This window comes from Pieris napi, chromosome 1 (assembly GCF_905475465.1).
Source record: "Pieris napi chromosome 1, ilPieNapi1.2, whole genome shotgun sequence".
In the NCBI taxonomy this organism is placed as follows: Eukaryota; Metazoa; Arthropoda; class Insecta; order Lepidoptera; family Pieridae; genus Pieris; species Pieris napi.
Window position 1 is genome coordinate 2,335,584 of NC_062234.1, and position 24,115 is coordinate 2,359,698.

General features: G+C 32.7%; 2 protein-coding genes across 6 annotated transcripts in view; one reads left to right on the forward strand and one right to left on the reverse strand.

The window, feature by feature from the left end:
• Positions 1-247: 247 nt before the first annotated feature.
• On the reverse strand, positions 248-4,310 carry LOC125050587. 2 transcript variants are annotated; one of them, XM_047650534.1, is made up of 4 exons: positions 4,176-4,310; positions 1,949-4,088; positions 1,455-1,658; positions 248-1,064 (listed from the first exon to the last, which is right to left on the reverse strand). In XM_047650534.1, the coding sequence occupies exons 2-4, from the start codon at positions 4,058-4,060 to the stop codon at positions 984-986; spliced, it is 2,397 nt and encodes a 798-aa protein (XP_047506490.1). In that variant the 5' UTR covers positions 4,061-4,088; positions 4,176-4,310; the 3' UTR covers positions 248-983. The 2 variants fall into 2 exon arrangements, with proteins under 2 accessions (XP_047506490.1, XP_047506482.1); XM_047650526.1 differs by having other exon boundaries at positions 1,949-4,290.
• Positions 4,311-5,565: 1,255 nt separating this feature from the next.
• LOC125051447 (chromosome-associated kinesin KIF4) overlaps positions 5,566-24,115 on the forward strand; it is a 28,147-nt gene continuing 9,597 nt past the window's right edge. For 2 of the 4 annotated variants that reach the window (XR_007117289.1, XM_047651743.1), the window contains exons 1-16: positions 5,566-5,739; positions 6,066-6,428; positions 6,782-6,883; positions 7,239-7,430; positions 8,974-9,133; positions 9,780-9,991; positions 10,990-11,152; positions 11,516-12,029; positions 12,952-13,140; positions 13,985-14,158; positions 15,025-15,228; positions 16,413-16,567; positions 17,119-17,267; positions 19,219-19,463; positions 21,276-21,401; positions 23,537-23,719. Coding sequence is in view for 3 of the 4 variants with exons in the window: in XM_047651743.1 (XP_047507699.1) it covers positions 6,185-6,428; positions 6,782-6,883; positions 7,239-7,430; positions 8,974-9,133; positions 9,780-9,991; positions 10,990-11,152; positions 11,516-12,029; positions 12,952-13,140; positions 13,985-14,158; positions 15,025-15,228; positions 16,413-16,567; positions 17,119-17,267; positions 19,219-19,463; positions 21,276-21,401; positions 23,537-23,719 (3,012 nt within the window). In the remaining variant the exon portion in view is untranslated. The remainder of the gene's footprint in view (positions 5,740-6,065; positions 6,429-6,781; positions 6,884-7,238; positions 7,431-8,973; positions 9,134-9,779; positions 9,992-10,989; positions 11,153-11,515; positions 12,030-12,951; positions 13,141-13,984; positions 14,159-15,024; positions 15,229-16,412; positions 16,568-17,118; positions 17,268-19,218; positions 19,464-21,275; positions 21,402-23,536; positions 23,720-24,115) is intronic. The other 2 variants (XM_047651756.1, XM_047651748.1) reach the window with 1 other exon arrangement.

The following is a 24,115-nucleotide window of genomic DNA, read 5'->3' on the forward strand; positions in this document are numbered from 1 at the left end:
AAAGTTAATAATACTCTTCCGGTAGCTCAAAACTAGAGACCTCTTCGTGCTGATTTTTCTTTAAATACAAAGTCGATGCCGAAATTAAAAGTTTGACACTTTGTTCGTTAATGTGAAACATTCTTTGATTTGAGCATTTGGCTGGTGAAGGATTCATTTCTCAATCTCAATAAAAATTTGACGCAACAGATGGCGCTATAGTAAATTGCATGATTTATCAACCAGTTTTTAAGTAAATAAATACCACTGTTTACTAAAAATATTTATTAAATTCCCAAGTTACATACCTTAATTCTCATAATAATTTCAATCATTTAAAACTTAAAATAAATGTTTGTCAAGCAAATAAAATAGTTAAAGCTATTTACAAAAATCTTTTAAAAACAAACATATTCTAATCTGAAGCATATTATGTCTTAAATAAAATTCACGAGTATTCTTAATTATATTTAGAACTAAGAAAAAAAGTCAAATAAATAAATGACGTAGCATCTACGTCTTAGTTAAAATTAGCCTTTATCTGAAATTAAAATAAACCTAAAAAATGGCATAATCATATGGCAATTCGTATTATCCAAATAAAAAATTAACTTTGTGATTTTATAATTTAACTTGGCCAACAGAGTATTTTAGTTCAGTTTATAATTGTATGAATTACAAATGATACCGTGACGCCATGATAAAAATAATTGATTCCAGTTAAATTGCACTTATTAGTAATTGGTCCCTCGCTTAGGAAATAAGTTAAACTTAATCTTATTAATAATCCCATAATTCAAATAATATCTGTAGAACATTTTCTTAGATTGTTGGTGTAAAATGTATAGTAAACCTAAAAATACTATAACCTTCCAATAGCTACAACATAATAATTATTATTAAACATTTAATTATTTGAGGATCATAGTATGTTTATGACAACCAAACCATAATTCAACCTTAAGTGCTATATTTTTAATATAAAGCTTTATAGCTTATAAAGACTATTCAACTATCAGATCAAATTCTTCAACATCATCACACATTGAGTTGAATCCAGTAGCCCAGTTTTCCAATTCCTGCTCCTGTAAGAACATTTATTATGATTATATTTCCAAAGTATTTTTAATTATATTTACATTTTAAATAAATCATATAATCTACGCAGGCCAATAAATAAGAATTATATATATTTTCTTTTAAAAATAATAAGAAATTGTTTACTTGCAAAGAAAGTGGTACATTCAGATTGATTGATTATCAAAAAACCGCACAGTCAGCCATATAAAGATAGGCGTAAAAATGTCATATTAATTATCATGATGTCATAATAATAACAGATAAGTTATTTATAATTGTTGTCAAAGCTTATGGTCTAAATACTCTGCCTGGCTATAAAGGCATCTTGCTTTTAAAAATTTAATCACCTTTGAAAGCATATTGGTATTTTAAGTTGGTTGAAAAGGACTATTTACCTCTTTTTTTGAAATTTTTTGCTTCTTTGTTAACTTTTTCTTATGCACCCTTTTCGGCTTAGTGCTGGGTAACTTAAATGATAAATCATCAAGATTATCTTCTTTGTCGGAGACCTGCTCCTCGTCATTAGAATCATCACTATCTGTGGCAGAATTCTGACGGAATGTCACTTTTTTTGCTTTTCCATAACTTTTTCGAGGTGGCTGAAATTATAAACATAACATTTGATATATTATTACAATATTATACTAAGAATTTTAGGTTACTACTTAAGCAATGTTTTTATTGTTGTTTCACATATTTAGTTTGTGTAACAATGATTCTGAATCTGATAATGATACTTCATAGATATAGTACAATGTACATCAGCTAATACACTTCATATGTTCACTCTGTATATTAGAGTATATTTGTATATTATACTTTAATTCTTACTAATTAATTAATAAGAAATACCCTATATCAATAATCTTATAAGCAAGTCATATATTACCTGATGGTAATGATGAATTAGATCAATATCTTCAAACAAATGTACAGAATTTGAGTCATCATCTTCAACATTTAAATTAGTTTTTTCACCATTAACATGAGTTTCCTTTTCAGGAAATAGTGGCGGCTCTAGCCCCAATTTAGGATCTTCAAAATCATTATTCAAAGGATCTGAATTAAGTATTAGCTTAGATTTCACTGAAACTGGTATGATAGCCCTGGACGGTCCATTTACATTATTAATTTCCTGCAAAACCACCTTTGATCGTGGTCTTAATGCTCGTCTCTTGTCTTTTTTACGTGGGGAAACATTCTCCTGATCTTCCTCAGTGTCATCAAAACCAAAGAATGTTCCACATTTTTTAGAATCACTTTTTTCTGGGGTTTTCATTATTGAATTATCTACATTCTCATCAATGACATCAATATGACCAGAATTACTTTCTTTTGAATTATTCTTTGATACACTTTTTGTTGGACTCGCATTTAAAGATTTATTAGAGATATCTTCAAACAGTGAATTTGATTTGACTGGAGTTGACTTCATTTTCTTCTTAGCATTTCGTTCAGCAACTTCCTTTATAAATGAAATAATGCTTGTTTGTTTGAGGCTTGTTTCCTGTGGCAATGTGTCATTTATAGGTACAATGTTTGTATAAACATGCTTCTTTTTTGAATCATTAAAGTTTATGTAAGAACTTTCAACAGCTGGTGTCATATTTGGTTTAACATAGCTGTTAACTGGCCATTTTATTGGTAAGCTGCCGAATTCTATTCTCCAAGGACTAGCAGTGGGATGTCTAATTGATGCATTCATACTACTACTGGCTACAGGCTGATCATCAAAGAAACTTAAACTATCTCTCAGATTCAAAGGATCCTTTTTATTTGCTGACAAATTTTCTGCCACTACCCTGGGTACACTATGTTGTGGTGAATTCACAGGTGAATAGTCTAAAGTGTGATCGGGCTCTTGTAAGTCCATTGCAATATCTTCAATTCTTACAGAATTATAATTATTTGCACATGGGATACTATTGTTTATCTCATTTACTTGAGTTTTTAAAATAGCATCATTTTTTTTACTACCATTATTAACATTGATTACAGGTTGTGAATTAAGTACTTGGACATCTCTACCAGATGGAGTCTTCATTGCCAAAGCATTCTTTAAAGTAGCTAAAGCTTTAGCTAAATTTTTCTCATAAGCACCCTTAATGGCTGTTTTAGGTTTTGGCTGTCTTGGCTTAGCAAGACGCTTCTTCTTTTTTTTCTGAGGTGGTTCCTCATCTGGGTCAAATGTAAACTCATATGGATCATTCTTAACTGAATTTCTTTTTTGAGACTTTTTAATGTCATCAAATACTCTGAAAGAATTTGATGGAATCTTTTTAGATTTACCAGACTGTATTTGTTTTTCAAAACATTTATCAATCTGTTGTTGCTTCTTACCATTGTTATTAGTATCAGCTGCAGAAGCGGCATTTTTCTTTTTATTCAGTTGTTTTCTAACATTTTTTAATACAGGACTGGGTGTTTTTACAAGTGAAGTGTTTTTATTTTTAGCAGTATTTTTAACAGTTTTATTTGCTACAGGTGTACTGGTACTCACTGGTTGCAATGGAATATATTTGATTGGGCTAACTGAGTGACCGTCTAAATTGGATGGTATCCTACAAACTCTTTTTGGACGTGGTTTTAATATGCTATTTGATAATATTTTTGAGGTGGTTTTAAGAGGGGATTTTTGTATATCTTTTTTAATAGGTAATTTTTTCTTAGTCTTTGACTTGACAGGTTTTGATGTAGGAGAAATTTGTTCATTGTTGCTGTTACATAGACTAACCAAAGCTTGGTTTTCAAGATATCTCGCTGGAAGTTTTCTTTTGCGTTGAGGCTTTTTTAGTTCAGTTTCTTCAAATTTGTAAGTCTCAACATTCTTTAATGGGGACGAATTGGCATTGTCATCCGAAGCAGAGTTTGTTTTATCAGATAGCACTTTTCTTTGAGGCTTTTTTGTATTTTCTAACGCTTTAAGTTTAACTCTATTCGTCAGCCCCACATTTTCTTTAGATATTTTTAGTGTTTTACTTCCTCTGGTTTTTGGCGGCATAATTTGACGCCAAAAATGGTTCCATTCGCTACAACAATAATGCAAGGATTACTTACTTAACTGAATTTCTGTGATAGTGTTAGTTTATCACGAAATCGATGTAAAATACAATTACTATTTTAGATATCACCAAATATTTATCAACTTCCACAAAAACTGAAAACAATAACCAAGTTTATTTGAGTATAGACATAAGACAATATCACAATTTAGTATTCACAAATATAGAAATAGTAAGTTATACAGTAGCGGTAAAAAAGTTAAAGACCACAGATTACTGGTTAATGGTATCATAGACTATGTCGGGCAATCTCAAAGTTTGCTAGCGTATGTATACCGCCGCCGACGGCGCGCCGTCCCGGTGACGGCGTTATTTCGGGCCGATTTTAAATGACGTGACGGCGATCGTGTGCCCGCCGCGCCGATATATCAGTGGCTCAGTTCTAAGTATATAATAGATATATTAGTAGTTCAGTTCAGTTTGTAAGGAGCTGCAACCATTACACCATGTTTCACATGACATCTTAAATAATAATAAAATAAATTAAAAACAAAGATTTGTCCTCTATCAGCCGGAGGCATGGTGAAATAGGAGCACTCACTTACATTTTCGCGGGAACAACAAGCAAACAAGTCTGAACAAGACGTGTGGACAAGACCAAACATGTTTTGTATAGCCGGCACAGCCCGGCACGCCGAACTACTCGAAATATCGGCGGCCGAGATGACGGCGCTCGGGTGACGGGCGTGCGGTGGACACACGGCCATATTAAATGTATGTGTCGCTAAATCGACGCCGTCATCTCGTTCTCGGTGACGTCCCGGTGACGGCGGCGGTGGACAAACGACCTAAGGCTGTGGCGATATATATACCATATTTCGATGGATTTTTTTTGACGTGATAACGTCTTTAAAATCGTTTTAGTCGGGTGACATGTTCAGAAACTTGTGTCACACCAAAACCTTACGAGCGCGATCGCAGGTATAACGAGAGAGAGACGGACCGATCTCCCGTCTCATCTCGAGCGCTGCCAGTCATTCCGTGAATGTATGAAGAAAAATGTATATCATAGTCGAATAAGTAAACTTATCATTTTACACCCGAAATTTATCATCAAAAGTGTGAATAAAACGATAGATGTAATTTAAAATTTGAAAAAATTGTTATCTTCATTAATTCCTTACTTCCCAAAAACTTATATCACCAATAAGACGTTATCACGTAAACATCTCGATCGTAAACCTACTTTACAAACAACCAATATTTTTATTGAATAAGTAATTGTGACAAAAATGGTCACACACTTTTTGACTTAGATATAAAAATAGGTTAACTTTTTTTAGTACAAAAAAAGTAAAAGGTTTTGCAAATAGAAATTACACATGCAGAAACATTAACATGATATTATGATGTTCAAGATTCGAGATGTATATCTCAATTTTGGGCTCTATGGTTATACGTATTAATAAACTGTAAAGATGTGATCTGTGGTACTTACCGGCCAGCAATACATTAGCCAGCCGTTTATTTCAAAAATTAAAAGTTCTGAAAATTTTGGCTGGCCGTTGCTCGTTGATGTTTCTTTAGTAATTGTAATTGCCGCCTTATATAACTTTAGTTATTAAAAATAACTGTTTCCAGTGTTTTCCAGACATTTTCACATTCTAAATCTATAGAGGTAAGGATATAGCGTTCTAACTTGTGTGGTTCTAAATTATATGTCGAAAAATAAAACTTTCTTGGATGTGATTTTGTTTCTAGCAGATGTAATAATGTTTCAAGTTACTTAATTTCGATGTTCGTTTATTAAATAAAACATTGTTATCTTTCTACTTTCTAATTTCTATCGGTGAAGAATTCCGATTAAACATACAAGTTACATCCTAAAGTAACTGAAATCATTTATTTGCCTCTTTGTATATGTTTTTAAAGGAACAGATCGTTCTTTATGATAATGACACTTTCCGATAAAACTTTTTAATCATAATTTAAAAAACATTTCAGGAAGGATACTTATCAATGTGTTAAGTGTGGGTGGCTTAATCTTGACAATAATTATATAAATAATTTCACCATAATATTGATCATATTTTATTTATTGGGTTTATAATTAATAACTCAAAATGGTGGACGGGGATTCCAATAAATGTTCAATAGACACTGTACAAGTAGCTTTAAGAATCAGGCCTTTAATGGAACAAGAAATTGAAAGAGGATGCGTTGAATGCATTGAAATGATAAATGGAACCCCACAAGTGGCTATTAAAGACTTAGCATTCACATATAATTTTGTGTTTCCACAACATATAACACAACAAGAATTCTATGACACATCAGTTAAGGGTTTAATTGGAAAGTTATTTCAAGGTATGTACGCATCTAACCTTATTTTATAATAGCTAGATGAATAACATTTAAATTCCATGCATTTATTTATTTAGGATATAAAACAGATACATCTCTATAAAAAAATTCTCTAAATCCTATTTATAATATTAGTCTTATCTTTAATTTAACATAATAATTTTTATTGGTGTGTTAAAGTGAGGTGCATAGTAATTAAAGGCACTAAAAAGACTAGATTGCAAATTGTGAGTAAGCTTTTAATAGACTCCCTGCCTATTTCTCGTGTTATGCTCTTTAATAAAGATAGTCACATACTGAATATAGGCTTTATTCAGTGTGTGGGTGTGTAGCTGTTATAAACACAATCATTTCAGGTTATAATGTTACAATACTTGCTTATGGGCAAACTGGATCAGGGAAGACATATACAATGGGGACCAATTATTCTGGATCATTTGGGGACTCAACAAAATTAGGTAATTTTTTTATTTTTATTCTGTTCTCTGTATAAAACTATAACGTCCATACATATCGTCATAGCCGTAGAACAGTGTCGGATCTGACAAATAGTAAACTATACAGGGCAGCCATTTCAAAATAATATAATCATGTTAGTTTTCTGTCATAATTATTTTAATTCATATTCTGTTATTATGAAAATTGGCATACAATCAAACAAAAGGGTTTGTTTTGAAACAAAATAAAAATAATAACATTACATTACAGTTTTCTAGAAAAATCACAGGTTTCTACCAAATCTAGTACTTAAAATTTTACCTTATTTTTAAAAATATTGGCTTATTTTTAAACATTAAATAATATTTTTTTCAGGTGTTATTCCTCAGGCTGTTGCTGATATATTTGATTTTATAGAAACACATGAAGACCAATTTATATTTAAAGTGTCTGTATCATTTATGGAATTATATCAAGAGCAATGCTTTGATTTACTGTCTGGGAAAGAGAGAGGTCACAGTATTATTGAGATTCGAGAAGATGTTAATAAGGGTGTGATCTTGCCAGGTATGTCATTATTGGTAAAGTTTATTGCTAGCTGCTGTTAGTTTTAAATAGTATAATCTAATTAAAAACACTAATTGTGTTTCTTTATCGATGACGTAATATAGGTGCGGCGAATACGCGTTAGAGCGGGACGGAACGCATACTGCGTCTCACATCGGTCTGGCGTGATCGGTGATGTAGCGTAAGCGCAGCCGGTACGCGTTAGAGTTATACAGCCTATATAGGCGTGTTAGTCTGAGTCTGGTAGAGTGGTAGATTGAATTAATATCAATGAAAAAAAATACAGCATAAATAAATATTTATAATTGCATAAGTTGATAAAACATTCTATGCAATAGCTTTACCGCGGCAATCCCCGAGTGCCACACATTTTTTTTTATAAAAATACTCCTGTCCTAACAAGTGACCTGTCAAGAGTGCACAACAAATGATTAAAAGTTACAGAAGAATAAAAATAACAAACATAAGAAATGAGTTAAGAAAAACAAAATGACATAAAAAACATTAACGAATTACTATAGGCACTAACAAATAATAGAACTTTATAAACGAATATGAAAGTAGATGGTCAGCTGTGCCTGACTCACGCCGTCGTCGGAAATTTTGGTCTCAGTTACTAAACGCACCATCGTCACCTATCGTGTATTATCAGTTGTAATCAAACTTTGAAACTGTCAAGATGGCCAGTAAACAAAATAATTTACGTATTGATAGTAATAAAATTAGAAATGTTTTTTTTATCTCCTCTCCCTATAACGATAATCGCTATAACGAACAAAAATGCTCGGTCCCTTGAAATTCGTTATAATGAATTTACACTGTATATTATTTAACGACATTTCGTTTCCCATGTCTCACATAATTTTTGAAGTTATACTTCTTTAGGCGCGTTATGAAAAATTGATGAGAGTGAAATTACGATGCGCGCGCACCGTGACACAAAATTATCAGTATGAAGTTGCCCACTAACGAATTCTTTTTAAACCAGCCGGGCGCCGAGCGTGCGCGAGCGAGATGGGAATAAGACAATCTACAAGTAAAAAGAAATAGAATATGCGAGAAGTTAGCAGCTATGCCAAAAATTTTGAATGACCATAATGACCTTTGTAGTACCTTTTAAACAAATAAAGGAGTTTAAATTATTTTTTCAAAGAAATTTAGCAATGCTTTTTCACAAAGACCTATTGTTACTTAGTTAAAAGGTTTTGAAACATACCTAGTTATTAAATTGAATGAATAATATAATAAAATAATCAATAATTATTATTATAATTAATATTAATTAATAATTGAATGATATATTAAATATTATTAAATTATTAACGTTAAATATTTATTATTAATTATTTAATATTTAAAAAAAAAGAAAGCCAAAGAAGTATAACTTCTTACGCGCGTGCGTATAAGTACACGCACACATTTTTTTTAACTGTCTCTTCACTGAGACATTATTTGATAATAACAACACAAAGATAGATTTGTGTCTAAAACATCGGTTCCATCTCCAGTCTGACTTGTATATGTATAAAAATATATTTTATAGGTATAACAGAAGTGCCGGTCTCATCAACGGCTGAAACAATGTTGGCGCTAGAGAGAGGTTCATCGGGCCGTGTGACAGGTTCCACTGCTATGAATCAGGCTTCCAGTCGGAGTCATGCTGTATTCACGATTACCATCTTAAAGGAGAGTCGAAGCGATAAGTAAGTACAGTTGAAAAATTAACAATCTAATAAACAAAAATGTCTTTGATATTTCATAAGCAGTGAGCGCTTGAGTGTAGGAATATTGAGGTCGTGTGTTTGAATCTCGGTTGTGCACTGTGCGTTAAACGCTTACGGTGAAGGAAAATATGTGAGAAAACCAGCATACCTCAGCCTGGTAAGAGAAATCCACGAAACAGAAAATCCTAGGTCAAAACTAAAAGTTGTAGCGCCACTGGTTTTTCATGTCTGTTAATTTTCTATCGAAACGATTTTCAATAAAATAGAAATTTCTCATAAATATTTATTATGTCTGGTGTTTAAAAAATTTGTGTGCGCCACAATTCTTTCCAATAAAATTACATTGTGTTGTGAATTCTGTGTTACCAACGGTAAATTTCTTAGATTTGTAAATTTCTCTATAGAAAGTTCACTTGCCAATCCTTGTCTTATAAGAAATGTATTATTTCAAGGACAATATATAAATACCCTCGATAAAAGCAAGTTATTATATCTACCCTCATAAAGTAACTATTTCATCTTCTCTATTCTCTATTCATTTGTTTGGTTCTTTATAAATTTTAACAAACATTTAATAAATATTTCTCATGGAAAATTAACAAAAAAATATCGTAATATATTATAGAAACCTTGCAACATCATCTAAGTTCCATTTAGTCGACTTGGCTGGTTCCGAGCGCATAAAGAAGACGAAGGCTAGTGGAGAGCGACTTAAGGAAGGAGTTAAAATTAACCAGGGCTTATTGGCTCTTGGTAATGTGATCTCTGCATTGGGGGATGGCACCAATAGGAGTTTTATTAGCTACAGAGACAGCAAGCTTACGAGGCTCCTACAGGGTGAGTAATTTGGTATTATTTAAAAAAAAACTTTTTGGATACAATAGATATAGTATTCCAATTTTGAAATTGGTGAAGTTGTTGTTAAGCATCCTTACATACAAAAAATAAGATTTTTCTCTAGTTAAGTTCAGTGGGGGTTGTTGTATGCAGATGTTTTAATAAAACTCTTTGTTTGAAGCTGGGTAACAATTACTTTAATGGTACAAAACATGATCTTATAATTAACACAAAATTAGGGGAAGATGGGTTTTGACGCTAACAAAAACAATCTAAATTAACAGGTTAATAAATCTAAATGACACTTATGTTATTGGACATTATCGGAGACGAGAATGTTAAAATACAATTTATAAGTGGTAAAAACTAAAGGGCTCAATATTGGCTTCTAATTTTTACGCTTCTAATTACATATTATCTAACATATTTATATCTTACTTAACTAAACTTAGGTTATATAACTCTCTTCATAAAGTAACTAGCAAACTCGGCGAACTCCGTTTCGCCACCAGATGGCTTCGTTTTATGTAACATTTCGTTTGGTGATCCCGCTTTTCTGTTGAAATTTTTCCTGAATTTTCTATATACCTATAGACCTCACGGAGCGCGAGACCTTTCCAACGAATGCATACCCGTGGAAATCGGTTCGTGCGTTCTGGAGTTAAAGCGTCAGGAAGGAAACCCCGACTTATTTTTATATAGTAGATTTATCGTGATATAAATATATTCTATATTTATTTATCAGTTTTATAACTTTTTTGTGTTCCGTTGGTATTGACTTTTATAAAAATCAAGAGAATCAACTTTGGTTTGAAATCCAAAGTTTTAAAGCAGGTTAAATTATTATTAAAATTATTTGTCGATTTCTTGCTTTAGTCCAAGTAATGTAATGTTTGCTATGAAGCAACGCATAAGCAAGAATTATAATACGCACATATATTGTCTTAAACCGACAGAAATGTATATATTAAAAGTAATAAAGTCATAAATGATTTCAGACAGTCTTGGCGGTAATTCCCTAACCTTAATGGTAGCGTGTGTGAGTCCAGCGGACTTTAATTTGGACGAGACGGTGTCAACGCTGAGGTACGCGGACCGCGCAAGGCGTATACGCAACAAGCCCGTTATTAACCAGGACGCTAAGGCCGCTGAGATTGTTCGGTAAGTCTATAATCTGTGGTCAATTAGAAATTTGTTAATGGTACAAGGTACAAATGCGAATTAGGAGTGCGTTTTTTGTTTTTTCCTACGAAAATATTAATTACAAAAGAGAGACTGATAAATTTGTGCGCATTATTGTAAGGTTTTTTTAAAACAATTATTTACGCAAAATTCAAAATCTATGTACACTTATGAACGTCACAAAACATATATATGAAATTCTTCTAATTTTACATTTACTGCCAGTTCTCAAATCATGGGCGTAAAACGGAAGAGAAGAACTGGCAATAAACTCTCCGCCACTCTTTTTTACTTCGCTTACTGAGCTTAAGGGTATTAAGACTATTTTTTTTAATTTTACAGCCTTAACAATTTAGTAAACGACCTAAGACTGCAACTCCTTGGTAAAGTCCCATCACTAAGTGAACAAAACAACGAACAATTACAAGAAGAGTTGGAAAGAGAAAGAACCAAATACCAAGAGTTGTTGAAAAAGAACAAACAAATTACAGAACATTTGGGGAACATTCTCATTGAAAACACGAATTTATGCGAAAAGGCCCTTTTGGCTGAAGCGGCTAAGGACAAAATTGAAAGAAAGTTAAACGAACTAACAGAACAATGCAATCAGACTATAGAAAATCTGACGACGGAGAGAGAAGAAGATGACTCACAGAAGACAAGTGTAATGGACTACTTGAAGGAGATTAAGACGCGATTAGAAGATATGCAGACTTTGAATAAACAGACCAACGAAGAAATGATCGATCATGATATTAAATTGTCGTACATAAAGGAAAATGGCGATAATAGTGTTGAAGAAGTGATGACTGAAGATCAGGCCGCGATTGAGGAGGAGAAGCGGGCTATGGGACAGGTATGACTTTATGTTTGACAGTTTCGTTTTGATATTTTAAACATTACTTATTAATTTCATACTACTCGAGCCTCTAATGAAGTATCATAAAAAACAAAAAATAAATTCTAAAGAATAAAAAAAAATATATTTTGGGGTGGACACCCCTTATCACTTAGGGGGTTGAAAGATAGATAGTAGCCGATTCTCAGACCTACTGAATATTCATATAAAATTTGATAAAAATCGTCAAGCCGTTTCGGAGGAGTATGGTAACTAACATTGTGACACGAGAATTTTATATATAAGATAGCAAATAGCTTTTTTTCAAGAATCTCTTAGAAGTCTTTTGAGAATGTTTCTGCCGATCTTCCCTACCAACTTTAGGCTCGTCAGCTCTCCGTGCAAGAGGGCAACCTCTCTTTCTTTTCCCCGGTGGGCCTTTCTACCTTGTTACTCTGTCTGTCCATCTGCCATTGTTCATGCGAGTGTTGTGGTCTGCCCATTTCCAAGTTTCTTGCTATGGGATAGTACATTAATATTTTTTGTATATTGGTTATAGTTAAAATTCAAGTCATAATAATTTGTGATAGGTATGATATATAGACTTTGGATGCCTGATTTTTAATCTCAAATTGTCTCATAGATATGAAATTTAACCTAAATACACAAACAATGTTTTTTTGAAACTGACTCTCGTTGTACATCAACAATCCAAAAAGTTTTATGCAAATAATTGTCTTCTGTACTTGGCATTGCCGAATGCTAACTTAAAGAATGTTTTAATGTTAATGCACAATTTTTTGATAAGTTGCATATGATTTAAAGTCATTAAACCAAGCTCTAACTTATCCATTGATAGCTATACTTAATATGTGAATCAAAAATTCTAATGTACGTTCTTTGGTGTATTATTTATTGTTAACAAAAGTTCTGTATATAGGTGGCATTGAATCAAGAATTGCAAGAATTAAATCGGGCTATGGCTTTTAAAGCCAGTTTGGTCCAAACAATTCTTAGAAGTAACCAGGATATGTTAAAAAGTCATGACAATCTCCGGGAGAATGAGGACAAAATCTCGAAATTGGAGAAGGAAAAGGATGAGTTATTGCAACAGTTGAAGAATACTAGGGTGAGTTCGTATTTGAGAAACTAATTTAGATTTACTGTATTTATGTGTATATCTTCTGAGGTATTTGGAATTAATTAAGTTCTCTCGTGTATTTTTGTTATATAATTCTTAAAAGTATTTTTCGTTAATTAATTTGAATTTTATTTTTCTTCAAAATGTACTGTTGTTTCATAGTACTTCAATTTGAATTCACCAAACACAAATCAAATCAATCCGGGAATTAAAACATTCCTTTATTTATTCAAGTTTACCACATCATATATAATACTATCATATATTCTAGTCTATATATAATCTACTACATATGTTACAAAAAAATATATTTACAAGATAAAATAAAAGTACAATCTAAATACCAGAAATTTTTGTTAAGCTGAAAAAATATACCAGCATAACGGATTAGATACGAGATAGGCACTTAACAATGCTTTCTTTAATGATTAGTATAAGTAGTGTTTAATACGTTATAATCACGAAGAATTTGAAAGAAAGGTACCCCAATTTCTAGGTTAGTTTTTGCAGACGGAATTTGGATTTTTTTTTGGGATGATAAAGGTAAGTTATGGTAAGGATGTAAGAGGTCATTGCTCTGTATTTGATTAATTAGCAATTTAGACTAGAACGTAACACCTGCTAAAGATCTCCGATCGTACAGTGATATATTAAATTCCGCTGTTACGGGTGTCTATGAGAAAGTCCTGACTAATGCAAGCTAGGCGTCGAGTAAATGATCACTGAATTCTTACAATTCCTTTAGAAAATGTTAAAAATAAATACCAATTGAAAGCCTTTTTTTAATATTAGTAATTATTTAATCTGATTGAAAATTAAAATAATATTTCAGACCAAGGATCCATCCCATGACGAGACCCGGAAACAAGTGTCGATGTTGGAATCAGAGATCACCGAGCTGAAGAAGAAGTGCCAGCATCAAGCCAACGTCATCAAGACCACGCAGAAGAACGAAGCCAAGATCAAGTCTTTGAATACGGAACTACAAGCCATGAAGGCTGCTAAGGTAATTGTTGATTGGATTGTTTATTTTTTTCTTTGCAAGAAAAGAAAGGACGGTAATTAACGTTAAGGCTTGCATATATACATATTATTTATTAATTTCACATAATATTTATATTTAAAAATAAACTGGCATTACATTTCAAATTTAATTAATTGAAACTTTATCGACACTTCACATCGACATCTTTTTCTAGACACTTTACATCGACATCTTTTTCTCGACACTTCACATCGACATCTATATATCGACACTACATCGACTTCTATTTATCGACACTTTACATCGACATCTTTTTCTAGACACTTTACATCGACATCTTTTTCTCGACACTTTACATCGACATCTTTTTCTAGACATTTTACATCGACATCTTTTTCTCGACACTTTACATCGACATCTTTTTCTCGACATTTTACATCGACACTTTACAACGACATCTTTTTCTAGACATTTTATTTACATCGACATCTTTTTCTCGACACTTTACATCGACACTTTACATCGACATCTTTTTCTCGACATTTTACATCGACACTTTACAACGACATCTTTTTCTAGACATTTTATTTACATCGACATCTTTTTCTCGACACTTTACATCGACACTTTACATCGACATCTTTTTCTCGACACTCACACCCAACCACAACATCAACACAGGTCTTGCTCGTTTCGGGCGTAGGTGTGCGTGCACGCAGATACGCTGTCGCGTGCTGTGCGCACTACAGTGAATCTGCTTATGTAATACTTGAACGGCCCCTATTGTTTAATATCTTCATAGTTTTATTAAAGCTACTTTATAAGTGTTCCGCCATCACAAATTGTTCACAAATCAAATCCTATATGATTTTTAAATGATAACACAGGTGCAAATAATTCGCAAAATGCGTGAAGAAAGCGAGAAGTTCCGCAAATGGAAGGCAGACAACGAACGGGCGATGTTGCGCCTTAAGACGGAAGATCGCAAACGGGTTACTGCGATGGCCAAAATGGAGTCCCTACACGCCAAGCAGCAGAATGTGCTGAAGAGGAAGATGGAGGAAGCTGTGGCTGTTAATAAGAGACTCAAGGTATAATTATACTCTTATATATTATCAAGTTTTAGGTGCGATTTTACAAATTAAAAATCTAAATCAGGGCAGTAATATTCCAGTGTGTATTTGTCGTTCCGATGTAAAGTACTCTGACAACAATAAAAAAGTGCGTGCGTACAAAGTACACATGTCAGGAGTGAAACTTCTTTGGAAAACTCATTTTTAAGTCTTGTTCATATTTATACAAATCTAAAACTTCAGATTTCCGTGGCAGGGAAAAAGGAAGATATGTTAGGAATTTAATTGACATAAAAATATTAAAAGTGTCGAAAATAATACAAATTATAAATTTCATTTTTAATTTATTTCTTCGATAATAAAAACGTGGAATTTAACTTTAACTACAATTCAAAATTCCGCTTTTATTGAATAAATAATTTATATGCAATGAAACCGCGGTACATTTAGATTGATTATTTATTATAAACTTCACAATGAGCCATATAGAAAGAGGAATGCAAATGTCATATTAATTATCATGTCAAAATAATAACAGTTCATAATTTTTATAATTGTTGTCAAATATTATGGTCTAAATACTCTTCCACATTATAAACGCACCTGCCTAAAAAATAATTACTAGTAAAAACTAAAATTGGAAGTGTATTATTTATATTTTTGACGTGATAACGTCTTTAAAATCGTTTTAGTCGGGTGACATGTTCAGAAACTTGTGTCACACCAAAACCTCACGAGCGCGATCGCAGGTATAACGAGAGAGAGACGGACCGATCTCCCGTCTCATCTCGAGCGCTGCCAGTCATTCCGTGAATGTATGAAGAAAAATGTATATCATAGTCGAATAAGTAAACTTGTCATTTTACACCCGAAATTTATCATCAAAAGTGTGAATAAAACGATAGATGTAATTTAAAATTTGAAAAAATTGTTATCTTCATTAATTCCTTACTTCCCAAAAACTTATATCACCAATAAGACGTTATCACGTAAACATCTCGATCGTAAACCTACTTTACAAACAACCAATATTTTTTGGTAAATTTATGTTCACCATAATTGTCATGTATTTTAGAATAGATATATTGTTACATATACTATAGAAAATGGATTATATATGTAAATATGATGCACCACGAAGTATTGAAAAAATTGTTACGCTATGGCATATATATGGAAAATTATTATTATAAAATTTTCAGGAAGCCTTAGACCGCCAAAAGCTGACCGCGATAAAACGCAATGCAAAGGGAAATGTTAAGAGTGGCGCAGTACAGCAATATATTGAACAAGAGCTGGAGATGCATCTCAGTATTGTGGAGGCCGAGAAATCGCTTGAAGAACTGATGGAGTACCGGTGAGATTTTTTTATGGGTTAGGTGCCAGGAGATTATTTTTTTGCCATATTTTATGACAAATTCATCAATTAAGACGAATTTAGGAAAGGGAATTAATTGACGGAAAACGAAAAAAATTCGGACGGCTCAGACTGGGAATCGAACCCAGATTGTTTGGTTACACTCTAAAAGCTCCACCAGTTAAGCTATCCAAGACTCGTACCTGAAAAACCAGCTGTTTAGTTGCAGTATAGATAAATAACTTAGATACCGATAGCGCCATCTGCCGGGCTGATTTGTGAATCTACCAAACGCATACAACAAAATTCATTCAGATCTAGCCGTTTAAGAGGAGTTCAGTGACATACACACGTACTTACAGTAGAATTATATATGTCACCGGAATATAACAAAATCAGCAAGTTGCTAAAATGTGGGCGTAAATGTGGGCGTAATACAATTTATCTCAAGTTTCTAGATAATTTATAAACTTTACTTTCTTATATACCGGTGACATATATATAAAGATATTTATATAAGAAATTTGGACTAAAACGTGTTTTGTCTCCAGAGCGTGGATTACTGAGCAAATCGAGTTCATCCGCAATAGTACAGACTCTGAGGCCAATAGCAAGAAGCTTGAGGAACTAGAAGATGATTTGGCCTTACGCAAAGCGCAGATTTCTGATCTGCAACAAAAAATACTTACTGCTGACCAAGGTAGGCAAATATATTTTATCCATCTTCGAAGGCTTTCTCCTCGGTTTGATTACTGGTGAATTACGGATTAAGTATGATATTTTGACTGACATTTATTAATTATTTAATTTACTTTAATTAATTATATTAGTACTATATCCGATTTTTTATTCCGTAGAATTCTGACATTTCATAAGTGTTGCTACTAAAAAAGTTCTTAATTACTTACTCAAATGACCTAATACATAAAAAGCAAATATTTCAATATCACAAACAATATATCAAATTAACTTTAATTACTTTAATTTATTCTTTAGCTGGCAATTCCAGGTTTAGTAAACCTTTTTAAAAAATTTCAATGTTATCTTTACTTGTGCGTTTTTTACTGTTTGTGATGAAAATAATTATAATTCTCTTACATTAATATAAATTCTATTATTATTCGAATGTAGTTTTTAAATTATGTCCAATGTCGTAGCATCTTCCGTGGGCAACTTCATTCTGTTAATTTTGTGTCACGGTGCGCGCGCATCGTTAAATTTCACTCTCATCAATTTTTCATAACGCGTCTAAAGAAGTATAACTTCAAAAATGATAGCTGTGTCAGTATTCTACGGAATTAAAAATCAGAGTATAGGATATGCGGGAATTAATTATTGCTTATAAAACTATTCAACTTATTGCTTAAAAAATTAGAATGCATAGGAATAAAAGATTGTGCACTAAAATTATTCAAATCTTATCTATCAAACAGAACCCAGATAGTAAAAATAGGTAATGCTCAAAGTTCAGAAATACCAATAACATGCGGCGTCCCACAAGGATCTATAATAGGTCCATTGTTATTTTTAATATATATTAACAACATTCACGAACTCGGTTTACACGGCCGAATCACTCTCTACGCTGATGACACCTGCTTATTTTACTTTGGTTCAAATATCCAGACTTTGGTTGCTCAAGCTCAATCAGACCTAAATGTTCTATCTTCTTGGTTTCAACAAAATCTTCTAACAATTAATATTTCAAAAACATCTTATGTAATATTCAAGGCAACAAATAAACTCATTCCTATCTTTCAACAGCTTAAAGTTCAAGATGTTGAAATCAATAACAAAAAATGGGAGAAATATCTGGGTCTTAGAATGGATACAAATTTAAAATGGAACTTTCATATATCACACATAATTACCAAACTAAAATCACTTATAGGCAGATTTTGGTCAATATCTAAATGCATTCCGCAATCTGTACGTCATTTGATCTATAATTGTTTAGTCAAGCCACATTTCATATACCTAATTGAAATATGGGGTACAGCATGCAAAAACAAAATTTCTACAATACAAACACTACAAAATAAATTAATAAAAGCACTATTCAGATACAATTTTTTAACACCTACTAATAAAATCTACCAAGAAACTAAAATTATGACGATTAAACAACTATATGTTTATAGCACCTGTATCCTTATTAAAAAAAATTTAAATAACTCTCTACATAGTAACTTATCATTTAATAAAATCAAATACACGCAATACTCGTCGAGCGAGTTTGCTTATCTTGCCAAAGCCGCGCACAAAATATTTAAAGAGATCTATTAGGTATGAGGGTGTGCAATTGTTTAATCGGTTGCCGTCTAAGGTTCGTAACATTAGCGTGTTTGATCAGTTCAAAAGGGCATTAAAGACACACATCAGAATGGGCCCATTAGAATAAAATTGGGTTAGCTGATGACGACGTGTATCTCGTTCGTATATACTTAATATTAAATTTCTCATGTAAATAAAAAATAATTTTTGTAATGAGAAATAAAGTTCTTTAAACATTAAACATTAATTTAAACTATATAAATGTGGAAGGTACTCTGTAAAGATACCAATCTCAATTCTTTTAGACAATTAACCTCGCACTACCAGGACGGGGGTCTAATAATACATATATATAAATAATTTTTTTTTTTTTTTAGAAAACAAAGCTCGCACCCAATGGGACAAGATCCAATCGATGCTCGAGGCCAAAGTGGCTCTCAAATGCCTCTTCGAGTTACTCGTTGATGCGAAGAGAGATCTCCAAAGCCAGAGTGAGAAAGGCTTCCAGGCGCGGTACGAAGAGATCAAGGACTCTTACGATCGTCTCAAAGTGGAGTTTGAGAATAGAGAAGCGGAGTTTGAGCGGCAGTTGGCGTGTGTCAAGGCTGAAAATGATGAAAAGGTATTTATGACAGTAACGTATTTTTCGGTATAGTCTAAATAATTGTTAACAATTACATTTTTTAATTAAAATGGTGGAATTTTTACTCGTACAAGGGTTTGAAGAAAATAATAAAAGAAAATGCTACATAAATGGTTGTTTTGAGTTTTAATTTTTTTTTACATGTGGAGAAAATTTCGTTTACCGCAATTGTTAGCATATTTGATATCTATATAATGTCTCAATCAAAGTTTTTAATGCTATGTTGGTAATATTTGTATATCTTTAAATTTATATATGTTTATATTATTACTAGCAGAGCCGACACATAATAATAATTATTCCATAGTCATTCATATTATTATTTAAAGTATTCTTTGACACTCGTTCCTATGAGTGCCGTTTGACTCTGTAGTCGATTCGGATTCAGTTTAAATAAACCACTTAACAGTTCTTAACTAATTTGACTTTGATGTCATTAAATTGTAATGACAATGGCAGCTGACACTTACGTCATTGCTCCGACATTAATAATAATGACTGAAGTTACTATTACTACAGACTATCAAATAGTCTGTTAATTTGTAGATCTATTAATATTGGCAAATCATAAATGAGTTTTGAACTAATTAGACTTTGATTTTATGAAATTACTAGCCGTTTCGCGCCCGCTTTGCTGGACGAATTAAAATAAATTTTATGTTTCATTATTTAATTTTTTTTCATATTTTTATTATTCTTCTTTTTAACTTCCCGCTAAGAAAATTGAAATATGTCGAAAATCGAGTTATAACAGATGTTGACGTTTTGCGGTTCTAGGAAGCCTCTTTTGTTTTTATTAGCGGGAAAATTTTTCATAAAAGTAAAACAGAAATAAAAAAATGAAGGAACGTTGGAATTAAAAAAATAAATAGCCATAAGCCATCTAGGAAAAATTTCGCATCGAATGGTGGTAGTTTCATGTCGATACGATCAGTGGTTTAAGCGTGAAAGAGCCTCAAACGAACACCATTTTCTTTTTATATATATAGATAATTACAATAGCAACTGATATAGACCGGTTATCGTAAGCTGGCGCGTTCACAGTACTCACACTAATGCAATTTACTGTACAGTATGTTTAAAAATATGACTTTTGCCAAGCTATATTTAGTCTACTCTGGTTTTAGTAAGGTTTGGGTTTTGTGTTTTTTTCTGGATATGATATATTATACTATAATAAAATATATTATATTATTTTGATTGCGTACTTCACTAATAATTCTTTCATTAAACTGTTTTATTAAGATGCTTAAAATAATTAAAAAAATTGTACACTATTTGACGAGATTGTCCTGTTAATGTTTTGCCGGAACCAATTATTTCATAAGACATTTTTTTCTAAGTATTCTAACCTCCAACCAAATAAGTAAACAATCACAGACAAAATTATAATAAGAAAAAAGATCAACATGTAAACAGTAGCAAAAGCAAAACAATAACTGTCTCTTTTATACTCATAAGCTTGACCGAGCGCGAGAGAGACGGACAGTCTTTTCATGATGCATATTCAGTGTGACGTCACGCCTCGCGCTTATTCACAGACACTACACAAGCACAAAGTGTAAATGTGTTTAAGCCGCCAGCTTTAGATAACAGACCAATACCAATGCCATTGCTTCGATATATATTATACTGTATTTACATTTTGCTATGTGAAATCTGAAAGTTGTTAAATAAATAATACCCAGTCTTGGTTATATGTGGCGTCTTGTGTTATAAGCTTATTGTAACTACAAATTGTCAACAGATATTTTTTTAATTATTTATTTAATAGTTACATTGGTTTTCCAGCTATCCGCCCTCTTCGAGTTTCAGCGCGGGGTAATGGGCCGTGGGGACAAGACGGAAGCGTGTCGCAATTTGCAAACGGTGTTGCAGTTCCAGCAAGATAAGCTGGAGTTGCTGGAGCAGGAGAATGTAAGCGAATTTAATGTTCCATATTGGGCCACGGATAAACAACTTTTTTCTTTTGAATACATTAAGCAAATGTTCAATACATAACACAGGCCTACAAAAAAATATTTTTTTTATGGTGCAGCTCCTTTTGTATATATTGTCGATAAAATAGGTAATGTACAATATATTGCCATACGTCATTTTAACCCATCAGCTCTAGTTTACCCACTACCCTTATTTTATTTTATTTCCCGCTTTGGTCGTAAATAGTGATTATTACATTCATATCGATAAAGTTGCTATTACTAATTCAATATGACTAGTACGTCCAGATGTTGTGTTAACGATTCTGATACTTTTTTCTATGTTTGTGATCAATACATACTGAAAGATCAGCGTATAACGATGACAAACACTGTGAATCGTTTGTATTTTGCTTATTTCGGTATTGAAATTCACCACCAATACAAAGTGTGGGAGCCACATGATGTGTGCACAATATGCGTTGAACGTCTACGACAGTGGGAGAAAGGCACACGGAAGTCTTTAAAGTTTGGAATGCCTATGACATGGCGAGAACAAAAAAAAAACATTATGGCGACTGTTACTTTTGTATGACAAATATAGTGGGCAACAACAAAAAAATCTATATCTATATAAAGAAATGGAAATACCCTAAATTTCACTCAGCACAAAGACCTATTCTTCATCCAGAAAATGTTCCAGTACCAGCTTTTCACCAGGAAGTGCAGCAATCTCAGGAGTATCAATCTGAAATACCTTATTCTTCCCAAATAGATGACGAATTTGAATACTGTCCCGCAGTATTCAAATTCATCAAATTCTAACCCATTTTAACAGAATGAGCTGAATGACCTCATCAAAGACTTAGGGCTTTCGATGGAACGTGCTGAGTTACTAGCTTCAAGATTAAAAGAAAACAAATGCCTTTCTTCAGACGTTCGAGTGTGTACATATCGTACGAGAGAACAAAACTTATTGCAGTTCTTTTCATCTGAAGAAATAGTTGTATATTGCTGTATTGTCAGTGGTTTGCTGACATTCATGAGTTTGCCGATTTATCAGTCCAATGAATGGCGTCAATTTCACTATCTCAAAAGTAATCTAGATCAATTCCAACACAATTTAGGAGACCTAAGCGAAGAACAAGGAGAACGAGATTACCGAGACATAAAAGCAATGGAGAACATATACCAAGGAAGATGGGACACTCATATGATGGCCGACTACTGTAGGGGAATCATGCGAGATTGCCCAAGTCAATTTAATTTGAGAAAATCGCTCAAAAGACAATTTCTTGATGTTTAATGCCATAAAAATAAATATTTATTGTAAAAAATGATTTTTTATGTATCTCGGAAACTAGAGCTGATAGAAAAAAACTGATTACATTTTTGACTTCACCATGTAAGACATGCTTATAATCAGGTCTAAAATCCCCAGCACCAAAATGGTTGTAGGCCAGTGTAATTATTATAAATAATATTGTTTCATTGAGTTTCTTCAAAAGAAATATAAAATAAGATTCATAATCGAGTCTTATCGCTAAATATAATGTCACAATATGTCAAAAACGTATTGAATTTTGACATACGGCTGTCATTTTCCACAAAATCTCGACACGGAATCTAAGATCAGACTTATGACTTTTTTCTCATTGTACAAACGAATATGTTTGTTGAGTTTTTTTATTTAAAATTTTTTAGTCCAAAGTTATAATTGCTGAAAACCATAAAGCTTATCTTAATATATATAAATCACGTGTCAGGTTGTTTGTCCGCGATAGACTCCTAAACTACTTAACCGATTTTAAATTAAATTTGCACACCGTGTGCAGTTTGATCCAACTTAAAAGATAGGATAGCTTACATCTTAATTTATAGCCGCTATATTATTTTATTGCAAATTATTTGTTTATTATTTGAGTCACAGTTCTAACAGATGGCGCTGTGTTGAAAGGACCAACGTTTCACATAAGCTAGCGTGGTTATCCACCAAAAAAGCATGGTGATCCCCATGACTGGTGTTCTTCTACCGCTTCCGCGAATAGTTTACTACTACGTAATATAACAAAAACCTTAATCATTGCAACGCTTGGCCGAGTCTGCTAGTATTATATATTTTGTATCTCTTAGAAAAAACTTTCCGACGAGCTGGACCAGCTTCGTGCTGCCAGCAGCAAAGCCAAGAAACGCAATAAGACACTGGAAACTGTGAAGAAAGTGGAATACGTTGAACCAACTGATGAGGAGGACGAAGTTGAGGACGTCGATAATGACCCGGACTGGCGTGCCTCACCACTTACCAAGCGGATTCGGGTAAGAAATTGTTTCGTGTATGCGGTGATGTTAGTTGTTTCGACTTTACGTGTTGTTCCCACGAGAATGTAAGTGCGTGCTCCTATTTCACCATGCCTCCTGCTGATAGAGGACAAGTTTTTTTTTCTTTTTTTTAAATTTATGTTATTAATATTAATTACTTGATGTCACACCGCTATTTGAGGTTACGGATACACTCAACGTTCTCTAGAAAACCTACTCCGATGTTATTTATAGACAACGTATGGGTGCCGTCACCCAACGTTACATTACGGCCGTGATAACGGCACCGCTTTTCTAGGAAACCTAAGCTTAAGAATACATTTTTCAATAAGCTTTAGTAAAAGTAATATTTTCCATAGAAAAAAGTTTGTACATTTTTGTGTGACACACTCT